The 15,858-nt window shown below is 40.0% G+C and overlaps 1 protein-coding gene across 1 annotated transcript in view; it reads left to right on the top strand.

The window, feature by feature from the left end:
- The window catches only part of itga11a (integrin, alpha 11a), a 42,578-nt gene extending 28,971 nt beyond the window's left edge, over positions 1-13,607 (top strand). The window contains exons 17-30 of the mRNA XM_035157821.2: positions 595-734; positions 1,165-1,275; positions 1,382-1,467; positions 1,582-1,792; positions 2,324-2,422; positions 6,125-6,201; positions 6,467-6,550; positions 7,150-7,240; positions 7,328-7,441; positions 9,950-10,033; positions 10,142-10,252; positions 10,368-10,463; positions 11,184-11,297; positions 12,324-13,607. Coding sequence (XP_035013712.1) covers positions 595-734; positions 1,165-1,275; positions 1,382-1,467; positions 1,582-1,792; positions 2,324-2,422; positions 6,125-6,201; positions 6,467-6,550; positions 7,150-7,240; positions 7,328-7,441; positions 9,950-10,033; positions 10,142-10,252; positions 10,368-10,463; positions 11,184-11,297; positions 12,324-12,401 — 1,496 coding nt within the window. The 3' untranslated portion in view covers positions 12,402-13,607. The remainder of the gene's footprint in view (positions 1-594; positions 735-1,164; positions 1,276-1,381; positions 1,468-1,581; positions 1,793-2,323; positions 2,423-6,124; positions 6,202-6,466; positions 6,551-7,149; positions 7,241-7,327; positions 7,442-9,949; positions 10,034-10,141; positions 10,253-10,367; positions 10,464-11,183; positions 11,298-12,323) is intronic.
- Positions 13,608-15,858: the final 2,251 nt, after the last annotated feature.

The raw sequence follows: 15,858 nt of genomic DNA, 5'->3' as shown, positions 1-15,858 counted from the left end.
GTGAGTTCCCAGTGGTCTGTTGCATGAAATGAACTTTTTTAGTTTCTGTCTCATTCACGTAAATCTTTTTTTATGCAAATGTCTATTTAAAACATCTGAGGGGGGTGTCTTCAAACAAAGAAACTCAACAAACCTCTTTTCAGATTTCCATTGTAGGGATTTGAGGTGATTTTCTGTTGAGCGGTGCTGCTGTTTAGCCCCATCACTCTTAATATGGAGTCCAAGTTTAAACATGAATACACAAAATTGTTTAGTAATTCTTGGTTTCTCTCATCAAAAAGGAATAAACTTTTATATCTGTCCCACCACAACAAATACACAGAAATACAGCACAACAAATCCACAGATTTAGCCTCAGTGGATTTTTCCCTGTTATGAAACCAGGATTCACAAGAAACATTGTGTAAAAAGCATCACATTTATTTACAATATTTACAATGACGCCAGAGGGTTTAGATTCATTCTCTATGGCCTCTCCCATTGTGCCATTTGTCATTTATTCTCCTCTAACCGATAAGAACAGAAGCCCATCTATCTGAGAAACATTTTAATACTCTCAAGTGTACTTTATTACCTTCTCCTATGACCCACCAGGAATCAAATATAACGTCTCCATCGCTGAGAGACGTTTCAATCCTCGGGCCGTACTGGACAACCCCAACGTGCTCCAGCCTCAGAACCTGACGCTGCTTCCTGGAGAGGAGACCTGCCAACACATCTATTTCCACGTCATGGTAAGTTCTGTGAGGAGGGTTGCAACCATGACTCCTGCAGTGAAAGAATTTGATTTGTTTGTTTAACTTTGGGTTTTATTCCATTATTGAATATGTGAGATGGAAGAAAGATTTACATTTATTGCATCTATGATTCTGTGGAAAGTTTCACTTGAAGGTTTAAATGTTGTTTCAGATGTTTTTCTACTTTGTTTTACTTGAAGTCTGTCAGAATCAGTGGGTATTCATCATTTTGGGTTTAAGAATTTATCATTTTTAACATTTAAACGAAACTTCCAGAGGTCTACATCTACATTAAAAGTGAGATTATAATCATAACCTTTTGAGGGTTTCTTCATCTTGATTGAACTAAACACTAAAATACATTGTTGGGTGCCATAGATAAAGTGCCATGATAGAGTAAATCATCTTCTTTAAACTTTTCTATTAGGAGACCACAGACTATGCAAGACCCATAATTTTCACTGTACAAGTTGGTCTGCGAGATCCAGAGCAAGGACCAGTTCTCGACGACAGCTGGCCTACTGTTGTGAGGACTGAGGTGAGACCATCTGACGGTTAATCCTCATACAGTTCTCACAAATACAAATGGAAAGGGGAAGTATTGATAGTTACTTTGACTTACCAAAGCTTGTCTCTGTGGCTAGCTGCCCTTCTGGAATGGGTGTGACGAGGATGACCGCTGCATACCGGACCTGGCACTGCAGAGCATGAGTGACCTGATGACTCGAACGTAGGTGACACTCAGAGAAAGACGCAGATTTACTGTATTTACACATCTACTCTATGCAAAACAATAGATTAGTACTTATGATTTACTCTGTCCTTCTCGCTCCCTGCCTCCCAGTCAGTTCTGTGCGCAGCCTGTTCAGTCTCGTGGGGCTTTCTGCCGCCACTTCAGTGAACGAGAGATGGAGGGATCTCTGCGGGTGCTGGAGGGAAACAGGAGGAGGATGGTGGTGGACCTCCGGCTGGAGAACAAAGGAGAGAACGCCTACAATGCTCGCCTCAATATCTCCTACTCACACAATCTTCGCTTCTCCAGTCTGATAGTGAAGGTACCTTCTCATCAACATAAACCAAGTGTCTCAATTTGTGTTTTCTGAAGAGTCTAATGGTGTTTTCATCCTTGAAAGTCCGGACCAAGATTCAGGACTTTGTTACGTTGTTTGATTTTGATCCGGTTTTGGTTTCAGATTACAACTTTGGTCTTAAGAATTTTGTATAACATATGTACGTCCTGTCATCACCACCTATATGGAATTTGTTAACCTATAGTGATAAAGTGATTCTGCGACATAGTTGCGCTTCTTTTTATTCTTCTATTGTTTAGTGCTGTCTTCCTGCAGTTGGTAAGAAAGACAGAACTATCCCCAAAAAAGTGTGTTCACGCTTCAAACCAACCAAACCATGGTTCAGTTCTATCAGACAAAGACCACCTCTTCTGGTCTGACAAAATTATGGTCTGTTGGTCCAGACCGTGGTGCGTGGCCCCAGTTCCAACCAGCAGATAATATTATATGCATGCTATATAAAAGTGACCAGTACTGTAATAAAAAAAAACTAAACTGTTCTTATTTTTGATGCAGGACAACTCTGACATCAAGATTGAGTGTTTGATCGAGGACAAACTCAGGAATGAGAAGATCTGCAACGTCAGTGCTCCGTTCATGAGGGCCAAATCTCAGGTGAGACATTTTATTAGAAGAAATTAACTCAAACACTCAGACTGACATTTTGACTGTGGAGGTGTGACGTGGAAAATTAACTAAAATCAAATAGATTGGCAGGTTGTCAGGTTTTACACTGAGTCTCGAGCATTTTCCTACATTATAACTAACATTTTTATTTAACCTGACTTAGTGGAAAGCAGATGTAAAATCTTTCCAACCATGAAAAATCCATTCGTACTGGAGTTTTCAGACTGATTGCCACATGAGATAAAAATCAGTTGAGGAGCTTTCACTCGTGACTAAAATAGAAATCTCAGACACGTAAGTCTGCTCTGACACAGGCTGCAAAATGCTTTGATGTGGACTGTATCTCGGGCCACACAGACCAAGTACACATGCTAAAGGCTTGAGTTGTCAATGATAGACCACACTGGTTATTGTAAGAACCACAAACCAACCAGGGAAACCAGTTTAGTTCTGGTTTGTGAGAGCCCTTCTTTCTCTAGTCTGACATCATAGTCATCAAAGTTCCAACACAAACACACGTCCTCCTGTATTTAACTTTCAAACTATAATAAGCAACAGTGAGAACATCATCTTCTACTTGTGTAAAAATCGTTCAGTGACTTAACAGCAACACATTAAAGAAACAGACACATCCTTGATTTATAAAGGTTTTATCTGTGATTTAACACTATTTACGGTTTCATGTGTTCATGTGTGATGTTCCTCTCACAGCACTTTATGATGTTGAAACTTGATGCTCTGTGTATCTTACCAGACCCGCTACATGCTCTTAAACCTGAACACGTTAAATGGGAAGTTCCTATGAGTCATGCTGTAGTTCATGAGAGATTTTATTTGCTAATACTATTTATACATTTTGGGCAAAGCTTTATTTTATGGCTCCGGTACTTTGTCAGCTACTTTCCTGCAAACTTTCCTCATAATTTCACGTTAGTTAGATGTTTTTCTTTCTCAGTTAGTCAGACTTCAGATTAAGTTTCTTTTTCAGTTTCTCTTATATTATTACCAAATTGTGATTTTTACATATAGATGAAAGGGATTATTTGATAAATTAATTAAAGGAAAGGGTGATGTCATCATCAGGCACCAATGATAAAGGATTTTAAGTGATCCACTTAAAGGTTGAAGGTTTGTAGAGAGCCCTGAGTATCAGCATCTTATTTTCTTAAGCTTGACACATTTCAGTGCCACCGTGATCCAGCATCCAAAGAAATCTAACCAGCAAAATAAAAGCAGTTTTTTAAGTTTATTATTGTTGAGTGATATTCTTCCAAACTAAATGTGTTCACTGTGTTTTTAACTCTATGTGATAAAGCTCATGGTCCACAAGTGCCATTGCTCAGGGTTTGATGATGTGATATTTGACCATAAAGTATTTATGATCACTTTTCTAAGTTACCTAGGTCATGACTCTGATGACGACGACTGTGGGTTCATATTTTATGTGAGAATAAACCTCCACAGTCACTCTAACCAAATATCTACAGTCTGCAGTTTGAGGGATTTCTGGGACAAAAGTGTTTACAAGTCCTTTTGCCATCACACACCTAGTTGTCTGAAAGTTACTTCGCAAAGGTTAAAGTAATTATCCCTTATCTGGATATTAAAATCAGTGGAGCAGTACCTTCTTCCTCTATTCACTGTAATAATTAAAATGTCTTGTTTGGTTATAATTAATTTATAAAAAATGCATATAGAGCTTGTAAGGTATAAACAAGAGGAAGAAACTTCTTTCTTTGTTATTAAAATGTACCACTTTTCCCCTTGTGCACCAGGTGAGAGGACTTTTCTCTCATCTGTTCCTGATTCTCACGTTCACATGCTGTTCCCAAGCTTTTCCACAGGCTTGTAATGTCAAAGATATTTATGGATCTCTGCACTTTCCAGTTTACGTGTGTACGCAACTGCCTCAAGTTTTATTTCCATGAGGGTGATGTTTGAATTCACCGTGATGGGGACGACACTGATCGTACATCACACTGCAGTTAAAAGCTATTAAACAGCGAGCGGATCACACATCATCAGTCTTTTCCATTGATGTCTTGTCTTTCGGACTTCAGACTCTCTTACTATACCGACACAAAATCTGCTGACAAATATCGAAGGAATGAAGTAATGAAAGAGATTGAAGGAGTTCAGGACCACGTCATTATCACAAACAATAGTCGTCTCCTTGGCAATGGAAATATCACCACATTTCTCTGTAGCACTCTCCAGCTACTGAACCGAGAGGACTCTGGTCACCGCTCAGACTCCCTGAGTGATTCATACCCACTCATTCGGCCTGAACAGCGTCCAGAGCCACAAGGCTGATCTGCTCTGGTTCGAGAACCTTTTAAAAATGTTTCACAGAGTTAAACAAGGCTGATTGTGGTGCCACTGCCAATCCAGCAAAAAACCACTGTTGAGCTGAGGGAAAGTTGGGACCCGAGGACAAGCCTTTTTTTTAAATAGCCAGTTTGCACTCATGTTTGACTTTTCCGGTTGAATTTGATTTACTGTAAACTTTACTACAGCTGCAGCAAAGTGAGGTTTTTCTTGCTGGTGTTTTTGGTGGATACTAGTTTTTTTCAATCAATCATTCAGTGACTGTGGCCCAGGGATGTGGGCAGGCCATGTCAACCCAGAGGAGGGACAGGAGCTTCAGGCTCTGACTGAATTTCCATGTTAAGCTATGCAGTCGCATTAAAACATCCTCTGGCCACAGACAGTAATTTCTTCCAAACACATACCACTTGCATACATGTGTGTGTGTGTCTGCGTATTCTTATGCGTATGTGTGTTTTCATCTGGTTTTCTTCCATTTAACTATTTTGAAAATAGGTCGGACAAAAACTTTTCTTCTCTAGAACTTGGTGTTAAGGAAGACTTTCTCCACAAATAGGAAAAGATGATGTGCAGTGTGCTCTATGTCTGTGGTCTGTCAAGGAGAACTCAGTGTAAATGGAGGAGGGAAGCAACATTAAACATTGTTATGCCTCTCGCTATGGTCAGACAGAATCTGTCAGGATTTCATTACAGCACAGAAGACTGTAAACAATGCTCGGCTTTCTGCTGCCAATCAACCCTCCTCTCCTCCTCTCCTCCTCTCCTCTCCTCTCCTCTCCTCTCCTCTCCTCCTCCCCTCTCCTCCTCTCAGACTTAAAGGTCTCCCTCTGTTTTTGTTTAGAATTCCTCCATTGTTTTCCATTTGGTCTCTGCTGTCCTTGACGGTCTCTCTTCTTTTTCTCCTTCTCTGCTTGAATTTTACCCTCAAACAAGTAAACTTGTGTTTACTGTGTGTGTGTGTGTGTGTGTGTGTGTGTGTGTGTGTGTGTGTGTGTGTGTTTTCACGTCGATTTGTGTTTATGGTATTGTCCCCAACCAGAGGGGAAATTCCCTGGCTCTCTTTAAGCAGCACCAACTGTGCAGCCGGCTGCCTGAGGTCAAAGCCTGAGACTTACAGCAGGTTACTGCCGGTTTTACTTCTTAATCCACAATGCAGGACTTTTACTGCTGCAGAGGGTATACACTGTACTGAAGAAGCTTTGACTTGTGCTTTTAGTGTTTTGTTATAGGAAATGTAATGATGATAAACAGGTAAAACCCCTAAAGGAACACTGATAGAAAGATGAAATATCATATTGTTTTTAAGGCCATGTAATAAATGAGTGATTTATTCCTCTGAACTTTATTGTCTCTGCTGTGTAGGTCTCGTTCCGCCTGGAGTTTGAGTTCAGTCGTACCGTCTTTCTGGAGCACGTCAGGGTCATCCTGGAGGCCAGCAGGTGTGAACATCAATTTTAACTCTTCCCTGTATTTAGAAATGTGGACACTTTTATATAGTCCCCTCTTTACATGGAGAGAAACTGTCCTGAACTGACACAAAAGAAATAACAACCACTCATTACTCCCACCGCCAAGTGCTGCACTCGAGATAAGCTAAAAAGCTGAAACCCCAAATGAGCTGCAGCGATAAATATTTCATCTGGTGTCCCACTGTAACATCACTGCTCACATTGTTTAAATGTTTTTGTCTCCTTCTCTCAACAGCGACGGCGAGGAAATGAGCACAGCTGATAACTTCAATGACATCTATTACTCTCTGAAATACGAGGGAGACCTTCTCTTCACTAGGTTGGTCAATTATCTCTCAGACTCTTTCCAAACAAAGCACGTTGAAGTGATTGAGGAGTGAACCTCGAAGTAACTCAAGTGATTAGATGATTTCTGGGAAGTGTGGGGAAATTAAATGCACATACTCAAGCTGGAATGTGCGAAGGAGTATTTGGTCCATACTGAAGAAAAAAGAGATTTAATGAAGAAGAAAGTCACAACATTACCAAAATAAAGTTTTAGTTTAACGATAAAAGTCATATTATCTTGAGGAGATAACCAGTACGGAGAACTTCCTCCTTTAGATAAAGTCAGTGTGGTTCTGTCTTTATTCAGAATAGATCAATCTTTCCTGATACTTATGATAATGTGCTGATGTGTGTTTAACAAGATCCTCCACATTCCTCATTATAATGCAGGCGACGGGCTGATCTTCTGATGTTCACCCTCTAAAATGACATCTAGCCTAAAATTATGACTTTATTCTCATATTATCGTAGGAATGGGTTATTTTTTATCATGTATTTAGCTTCACATTATTTATAGCAATATGCCTCCAAATAAATTAAAGATTTATTATTTACACATTGCTTGTCCACGTTGATTCTTCGCTTCCAAAGGGATTCAAATCCGACCCGGTGTGATATCAAATCAGAGCTGTCGCTGGAGGAGCCTGGAGTCACTGGCCCTCCTGTCAACTTCACTTTCCAGGTAAGAGCCAACAACATCTTCATCCAGATTTAAATTTACGCAACAGGATCAGAAATAATTCACAGTTTCCGCTCTGTTGTCTCTCAGATCCAGAACCTCGGCTACTTTCCAGTGAAAGATCTACAGCTGAACATTGAGATCCCAGAAATGACGAAAAATGGGAACCAACTCCTGCAGATATCTGACTTCCACATTGATCAGGTGAGTTTGGCGCCTCAGTGAGAATATGTCACTTATGAAAGATTAATAGCACATTCTTCTATTTGAAATCCCTGCTCAGTTTATTACACTCTCAGGGGCTTTGCGGCTTTAGCTTGTCATGGTCTGGAAACTTTGGCCTTATATTAAATTCATTTCCAACTGCCCAAGGTAAAGAATGAAATTTCAAGCTTATTGACCGTTTGCTAAACCTCAGCACCCACAGTTACTGTTATTGTGCTTGTCAATATTTCTGTCCCTATGCAGCAGATGATGCAGTTTGCAATAATGTTTGGAATAAATAATCCTGGATCTTCCTCGGGTCAAATTTTACCCCTCGGCTAAATTTCATAGAAATCAGTTGGCTAGTTTTTGACCAACAGACAAACAAAATCCTCCTCGGTTGTTAATTGGTAATTTTTTTAAACATTGGGTCCCTGATTTCAGACAAAAGTAGACAGAAGCAGGTCAGACCCATCTGACATTGCATGAAAGGTTCGGATCGCATAGGACAGGATGCCAGTCAGTCACAGGTCAGACACACAGACACAGGTCAAACCAGTCATGCTCAAATAATATCGTGCAAAAGAGAAAAGCTGCCTCAAACAAGAGGTTGATGATCCTTGTAGGACACAGATATAAAGAATCTGCACAGTTCTGCAGTGTAGCCATAGTTTTATAGTGTGAATTAAAGGTAAGGTCAAAGTGTTGTTTCATTTTGACATTGTTCCACTGCTGAGCTTGTGTTTTACCTGTCATTATAGTTGTGTGTTAGCTGGAGTTAGTGGAGTGTAAACTCTAATCCAACAGAGTCTGTTTGGATTAGCTTTCACTCAGTGGGAGAAAAGTACATAAAAGATACTGTGACTGGGCCTTTTTAATGTTACATGTAACAACACAGTGTAGTTCTAGCAGTAGCAGTAGTAGAAGCAGTAATAGTAGTAGTAGTAGTAGTATGAAATGCTGGACGTTCTGTGACGACTGTTGGTAGTAAGGTTAGTTAAACATGCTGATGTTGTGATGGAGGAGACAACACACGCTTTAATCTTTTTCTTACACTTTTCCAGAGGGTTAAAGCACTTCCCTTCAAACAGGCTTTTACTGCAGCGTCATTCACTTCACCTCAACAAGTGGAAGAATCCAGAGCTTGACACCTCTGCAGTGCCTAGATAAGGTTGCTACGCTGTGATTGGACAATGGCCGCTCAGACTCGGGGTTTAGTCAGTTTATTTTTTAGCATCTACAATCATCACGCAGTTGTCTCTTGTGGTCACAGTTGTTCAGTAAAAGTCGTAGATGGTTGTTATAAATAGTGATGTGTTAGTGTCGAGTTTCTCCCTTTGGCACTGCTGTTTCAAAATAAAAGTTTCTATTACGTCAATGGGGGGGGGGGGGTTAAGGCCGTGTTGCCAGCTTAGCGCTGCGATCGCTATATTTAATTTACTGACTTTGCAACAAAGACCTAGCGACAAATCTAGTTGCACCTCGTGTATTTGTGGCCCATTGTAGATTTGATCTCTTCAGTCCCTGTTTATCCGGGATTGGTGCGCGGGTTGTGTTGTTGGGAGGAGAAACACGTTGACCCAGCTTTGAAGTTTCTATTTCATACTCGTCTGGTGTTTGACAACAGGAATAGAAAAATATAAAACGAGAGAAGCTTTACTGGGAATTCAACTGTGTTTTAAAAATACTGTTTTATTTGAGCACAGATGATGCAATCATGTCATTTATATGCTAATTAGCATGTCGATTATCATCAGTCGTTGACATTTAGTGACTTTTCAAGCAAGTTTTAGCCACTTTCCATTGAACATAGTTGTTGACAGCCGTTCCACAACAGTTTACAACTAATTCCTCAGTTTCTCACATTGATCTCACATGGTTCAACCAAACTTACATAGTTTTTAAATCTTTTGACAAAGTCGCTTTCTTTTCCCCCGGCCTCTGGTCTTTATGCTAAGATACACTTCAGCTCTTGTAGCTAACTTACTGGAAAGATACTTGTTCATCTCATATATCACATGACGTTAAATGTTTCCTTTAATACACAACTTTTTTTATAATATTATTTCAGCTGTGTCCCAATTGAGGGGTTGCCTTCGACATGGTCTGCATAAACTGCTGAACTGAACTGAAATGAAGTGGCCTGGTCTACGGATAATTTCCTCTTTACGTCACCAGCTAGTCCTGCTCTTACCGCTGCATTGTTGGGTTCTCTGAGCTGCTGCACTTACTGCAGCTCAGCCACCCAGACAGCTAGCTTGTTAGCCTCATCACTGGCTCTCAATAAATCCTGTGATAGGTCGGCTCGAGAAGGATCCACAAGTCAGATCCTTTTTTTTTTGCTTGGCCACATTTGAAGGAGCAGTCAAAATGAGACAGCCTAGTTGCGCCTGTGTGACATAATTGCTCTCCCAAGGATGCAGCCACTGAATTTAGACACAGCTTCTGCCTGCAGACATGACACTGTAGCAGACTAACAGGTATATTTACGTTCCTGTCACCCCCCAGAGAGATGGTACTCACTGTTTACCACCTCAGCATGTGGCAGAGAGCAGAGCGTCACCTGAGGACCTCACACGCTTCTCCCGCTTGGTAAAAAACAAAACAGCCAAATTCATTTCCAAAATAAGAGTTCATTTCCTCCATTGTCTGTGTTTGCTTTTTGTTTCCTTGAGGCTAATGTCTGGTTTCTACTCACAGAACCGATCCAACACCCTGACTCTGCCGATCCAGTGCTCCATCAATGTGGCTTCCCACCGAGAAATTGCAGTCAGAATCACAGGAGCGCTACGAATAGATACCTTACACGCAGTGAGTGTAATCCAAACATGGAATGATCACGATTTCTCCAGTTTAACAACAACACACACACGAGCTGCGTCATGTGTTTGTGAAGATTGACCGCTTGTTTGGATTTGTTCCTCAGCTGAAGTTTAAAATCCTGGAGCTGGTAACCAGTGCATCGGTGGAGCTGCCCTCCTCCAGCCCCATGTTTCTACATGAAGAGAGGCCTGTCAGACATGTGAGTCAACAACTGCTGATGTTGTAAACTGCCTCTGCCCCGAGTCTGACCGGACTCAAAGACCGAGTTCACAAACGCATCCCTAATGTCATCAGACGCATCCTCTCTTTGATTCTAATCCCGTCCATGTGTGAATAACGTGTCTCCAGCTCCAGGCGATGAGTCGTTGCAATGTATTGAAACAACTGAAAGAATTTAACATGTTTATTATATGTAATGGAACATTTTATCTCAAACTAAACAATGACATATTTTGCCGTTTGGCCCACTTTTCTAAAACAACATGAGTGAGCTCTGCCTCAGTCAAGTAGAGTCAGAGAGTGGAGGTCGGTGTTGGAGCTCACGTGCTGTGTGGTGCTCAGGGACCGAAAGGACCAGCGGCACAACATGTACAAGTCTGGACGTGTAGGCTGAGCTTTGCTGCCATCTATTGGCCAGTACAACCACTTAGACGGTTTCTCTTCAGTGTTTGCATGAGGAAATGAAAACTGATTTATTTTAGCTGAGTGCTTTATGCATTATTTGTATGAAAAGGGAAATGGATTTTTTGGTATATCTGATTATGATTTGTGCTTCAATGAGTCGTCCATTAAAATGTGCACGTTAAGACAGAAATACCTGAACTAATATATTTATAACCTCTAGTAAGTGACATTGGGTTCTGTTTAAAATTAAAAAACGAAATGAAATTGAATGGTTTGATCTCATTTTGTGTGACAGATAATATTGGAGATCAGGAAGGAGGGCGATTACAGGATCCCCACCTGGATCATCGTTGGCAGCACGTTGGGAGGACTCCTGTTGTTAGCCCTGCTCAGTCTCGCTCTGTGGAAGGTAAGACATCATCAATCATTCATTATCAGTAAATGTATTGTATAAAGATCTACAATATGTATTTGCTGGTCTTTTCAATCCCTATTTATCATGTCGAACGTAATAAAAAAAGGTCATATTGTAATTAAAAACAATTGTAAACATTCTTCTTTGTACTTTACTTAGTTTTTTATGTGATAAATAGTCTCGGGTTGAAGCTGAACTAAAGTCACAGCAGTTCTTCAGTGTAGAGTCAGACTGCCCCCCTCTGGTAGAGAATGAGGTAACGTCTGTCTGCAAACAGCCCAAGTCTGAATAAGTGATACTACATCATAGATTTTTTAATGAAACATTTAAAAAATATAACAAAACTACTAAAAAAGATTTCCCCTAATGTGTGAATCTGTACAGCTACAGAAACACACACCCTTACTCCAGGTCACTGAAGATCATAAAGAGACCTATTTTTCTTTGGAGCTAGGATTTGCGAAACAATTGCCCAGGTAACGAGAAGCTCTATAAAAGATCAACATTTTAAAAACATAAATCAAATCATATATCAATTCAATCAATCAATAAATCAAAACAATAGAATTGGTGGCTCTCAGGTGCAGATCAGCCTCTGAGCACATAACTGCTCCTGATGTTTGTGTGTTTATGAGTGTAAGTCATTTAAAAGATAAATGTACCAATTATTTAAATTAATCAATTAAATATCCAACAAATGTCAGAAAAAAACTTTTTTGAAAATCTTCAAATGTCAAATCAACAGGTTAATTAATGTAGTTATCTAACATTTGGAAGCAGAATACAGGCTTTTACTTCAAACGTCTGCATGTTAGCATTGTCACTGTGAGCATGTTAGCATGATGTCAGCCACACAGATCTGTTTGTCTGCAGAGGAGTTTCAGATTGGATTTGAAACTTTCCTTATTTAATTATCACCTGTGTTCAGCAGCCATGGTTCACACACCGACACTGTGTCGGACCCTGAAGCTCTAACTTTACTTCTTGGCTGACTGTTGCGTGTTTGAAACCTCCTCTTAGCTCGGCTTCTTCCGGAGGCAGAAGAGAAGAGACGACGACGAGCCGCCAGTGAACGGGAAGGTGGCAGAAGAGCGGTAACGCAGGCTGAGGGCCCCCAGCAGACACCTTTTCCACAGGGGACCCAACACTCAGGGACCAACCCACCTCCCCCTGCTCCCCAACACCACCACAGTGGCACTGCATCGACAGCTCCGCATTAAGATGATCGCTGACGCAAAGGCTTCTCTTTTTTTTTTCAGTGCACTGGATCTGTCCCACGCCACGACCCCTGACCCCCCAGGAGTCAGCACTGTCACACTCACTTAGCGTTCCTGCACTGTCACGACGTCAGGGCCTCCTTCCTTCATGTATTTACCGCCCTCGTGTCGTCCCTCTGCAGATATCGGAGCTCTCGTTTTCCAGGCTCGTGCTCAAGCTTCGAAAAAAGAAGAGAAGAGCGAACTTTGATTGATTTGTTCCAAGAATTTCCGGCCGCGTGTTCGTCCCCCTGAGGCGAGCGTCGGCCAATCACTCTCTTGTCTCTTCTGTGTATTTATTTAACTCTTATGGTAAATTTTGAAAAACATTAAAAACCTCAAGGGTGACTCGCCACCCGAAAGCTACGGCAAATGTAAAGTTACTATTCTGTATATTGAATTCGATGTTTAAAAGATTTTTATCTGCAACATGTTCAGTCGACCTGCGTTATAATTTATAAAGAAACAAACCTGAACACACGTCTCCACAACACGAGGAAGATTCACGACGTTTGACTTCGAGAGACTTTCTTGATCTTTCGCTGCAGAGACGAATCTTCCAAATATGTAACTTTCACCTCTTTACTTATTAATATTTTCGTCTTGGAAAAACAAGCAGGATGGTCTTTAAACATTTGATGCACTTTTACCTTGTACAAAAATTAACTTGAACTTTGTAAATAGTCAAGTAGCTTTTTTATACCCTTTCAGTATTCTAGTAGTTTTCCCGTATTTTCATGGCATTCACAAGGCAAATTTAAAAAAAGTAAAAGTATGTCACTGAACCTGCCACAGTGTGAGACGGCTGCATGCCTTTGAACGTGCACTGCATCAGAGCGAAGGGCGTGCATTGAATACTGCTGGCAAAACATTCACAAAACTTTCAAGACGAAAACTGTAACTGAAGGATTATGAAGATGAGTCGTATGGATGCACATGATTTACAGTAAGTCAGCTCCATCCCAGTGTTACCGATGAATGTCAGTTTGTTCTGTTTTTGATGAGGTGTAAAGATGTAATACACCGATGAATAAAACATGTAAACATATGTCTGCAAATGTCTTTTTAATGAATAACTGCAGAGATGCAACTGTTAAAAAAAGGGAGGCATGAAAAACAAAAGGAGTTAAGTTCATTTCTTGTGTTGAAAACACAGGATTGTTACCCAGACTTCAGAAAGTTTCTCCAATGCTGCAGAAATATGACCTGTCACTTTCGTATCTTTCGGAAAAAAGGCCTCATTTATCAGCTGTATTGACTTGAAGGAAACAAAGAGGAGGGAGATATATTTTGTAATTGATTTGTCCTCCCAGTGTTTTATCCTGTGCTGGTGTTATCCAGTTCTCCACACGACAAAAGATTCAGTCAACCCCCGACAGCTGGCATCAATAACCCCCCATTACAATCCATTTTCCAACCGGAAAACGTCCCCGTCAAACCAAAAACTTTATTGATTTCATTTGCACCGGATGTTTAATAAATGTCTCCACCTAAATACTTCATATTTGTGTTATTGATTTTCACATCTCGTTTCAGAAAAAGAGTAAAATGTCAAGTGTTCATAATTTCTTTCTACACCACGGGTGTTTGGATGTTTGTGTTCAGGGATGAATGAAGTTCAGTGTAGGAGGAGAACTGAAGGTTCCTGACAAGAACTTCAATCTCCTCTCAGCCCTGCTCTTATCTAGTTTAACAAAGCACTGCTCACTCTGCTACACCTGAAACTGTGAGGACACTTTATTGAACAGAAAAAGGATTTCAGATCAAGTTCAGATTGAGTTCCTAACAACATGAGCACAGAGCACGATTATCTTAATTCAATGTGTGAAGTTTTATCAAGTAACACTCAGGTTTCTGTAGAATTAAACCGAAAGCTTTTGTCACTTGGGTCGTGTCTTCAGTTAATTCAATTCAATTTGTCTGGCACCAAATCATCATGTACATCATCTCACGACTTTGAAACCTCAGTGAATTCTTTCCAGCTGCACAGACACTCGTTTACCTTGGAACACAAAGGCCGCTGCTGGTCACAGCCACTTCATATCTGCAGGTTTTGTTGGACTCAGTGACGTCTGCACAAACCTCGCCTGAAGGTAAAGAAGGTTCCAGTTCTCTGTGCTTCTATCTGAGTTCTCACTTTTAAAACCAATGAATGAATAATGATGCTGTGTGGCTGCGGTTTGAAGTTTCATCTCCCACTGACAACACTGAGAGCAGATTAATCCCTGAGGGGAAATGAGACTCATGTCACTGCTGCAAATGTAATAAGATTCACTGAGAGAATCAAATGTGTGCAGCAGACACACAAACAGAATTAAAGAGAATAAATAGTCAACACAACAGTTGATATAACGTGATGATGTGTGAAGATGCTGAAGAACATTGAGATTAATGAGACAAATATGAAAGAATATGGATTAAATTTTGCTTTTAACATCTGCGTGATTGTAGTTCTACACTAAATATCAATTAGTATCAATCAATCAAGGTCCAAAAATAAAATAATAATAAAATAAATTAAACTAATAGAAGGTCAAAAAAGTGAAATATAGTTCAATATTTAATTAAATATAGTAAATGAAGCATGATGATTTGTATCATTAAGAAAAAGTTAAGATAAAAAATAAGATAAATACAAGCAGTAAAAATAACAACTCAAACTTCCCTCTGTTGTTATTTTGAGAAATCAAATGCATCACATATCAATGAGTCATCAGATATCTCCAGTTAAAACTGATTTAAATAAGTTAAAGACACAAATCTCATCTCTTTATAATTTATATTCTCCACCACCATGACGACTAACTCTGTGACATCATCGAACTCAGACCTAGTTTTGTTTAGACATTTGAAAAACAAGTTGATATTTTCAACAATGAACTCGTAGTTTTCCACCTACAAGTCGAACTCTTCCGTTATGAGTGAGACTATTCATACAACCTGTATTTGTCATAAAGGGAATTGGATCTTTAATTCACCAACATGTGAATATGAAAGAAAGCTGAGATGTAGATTAGGATTTAAATCCATGAAAACTCTTCTGGAACTTTTAGATTTTTAATTAGTTGAATGTATAGAAGCTGAGAACAGACTCTCAATACTCGTTACTTTAGAGGGAAGCTGATTTGAACCATGGGGTCTGGACCTGTTTTTAGTTGATTCATAAGAATATGATGATATGAGCCTTTCACAGATATGTTGGTGTTTTTGTTTGCTGATATGAAAACTTTTATTTTACAGAATAAGTGCTGAAAAGGCTTCAAACTAAATGATATCAGCCAATATGTTATCAGTATCTG

Source organism: Hippoglossus stenolepis, chromosome 1, assembly GCF_022539355.2.
Source record: "Hippoglossus stenolepis isolate QCI-W04-F060 chromosome 1, HSTE1.2, whole genome shotgun sequence".
NCBI classification, from domain to species: Eukaryota; Metazoa; Chordata; class Actinopteri; order Pleuronectiformes; family Pleuronectidae; genus Hippoglossus; species Hippoglossus stenolepis.
Note: the sequence above shows the minus strand (reverse complement) of the source record. Positions and strands in the feature narration are given on the sequence as shown.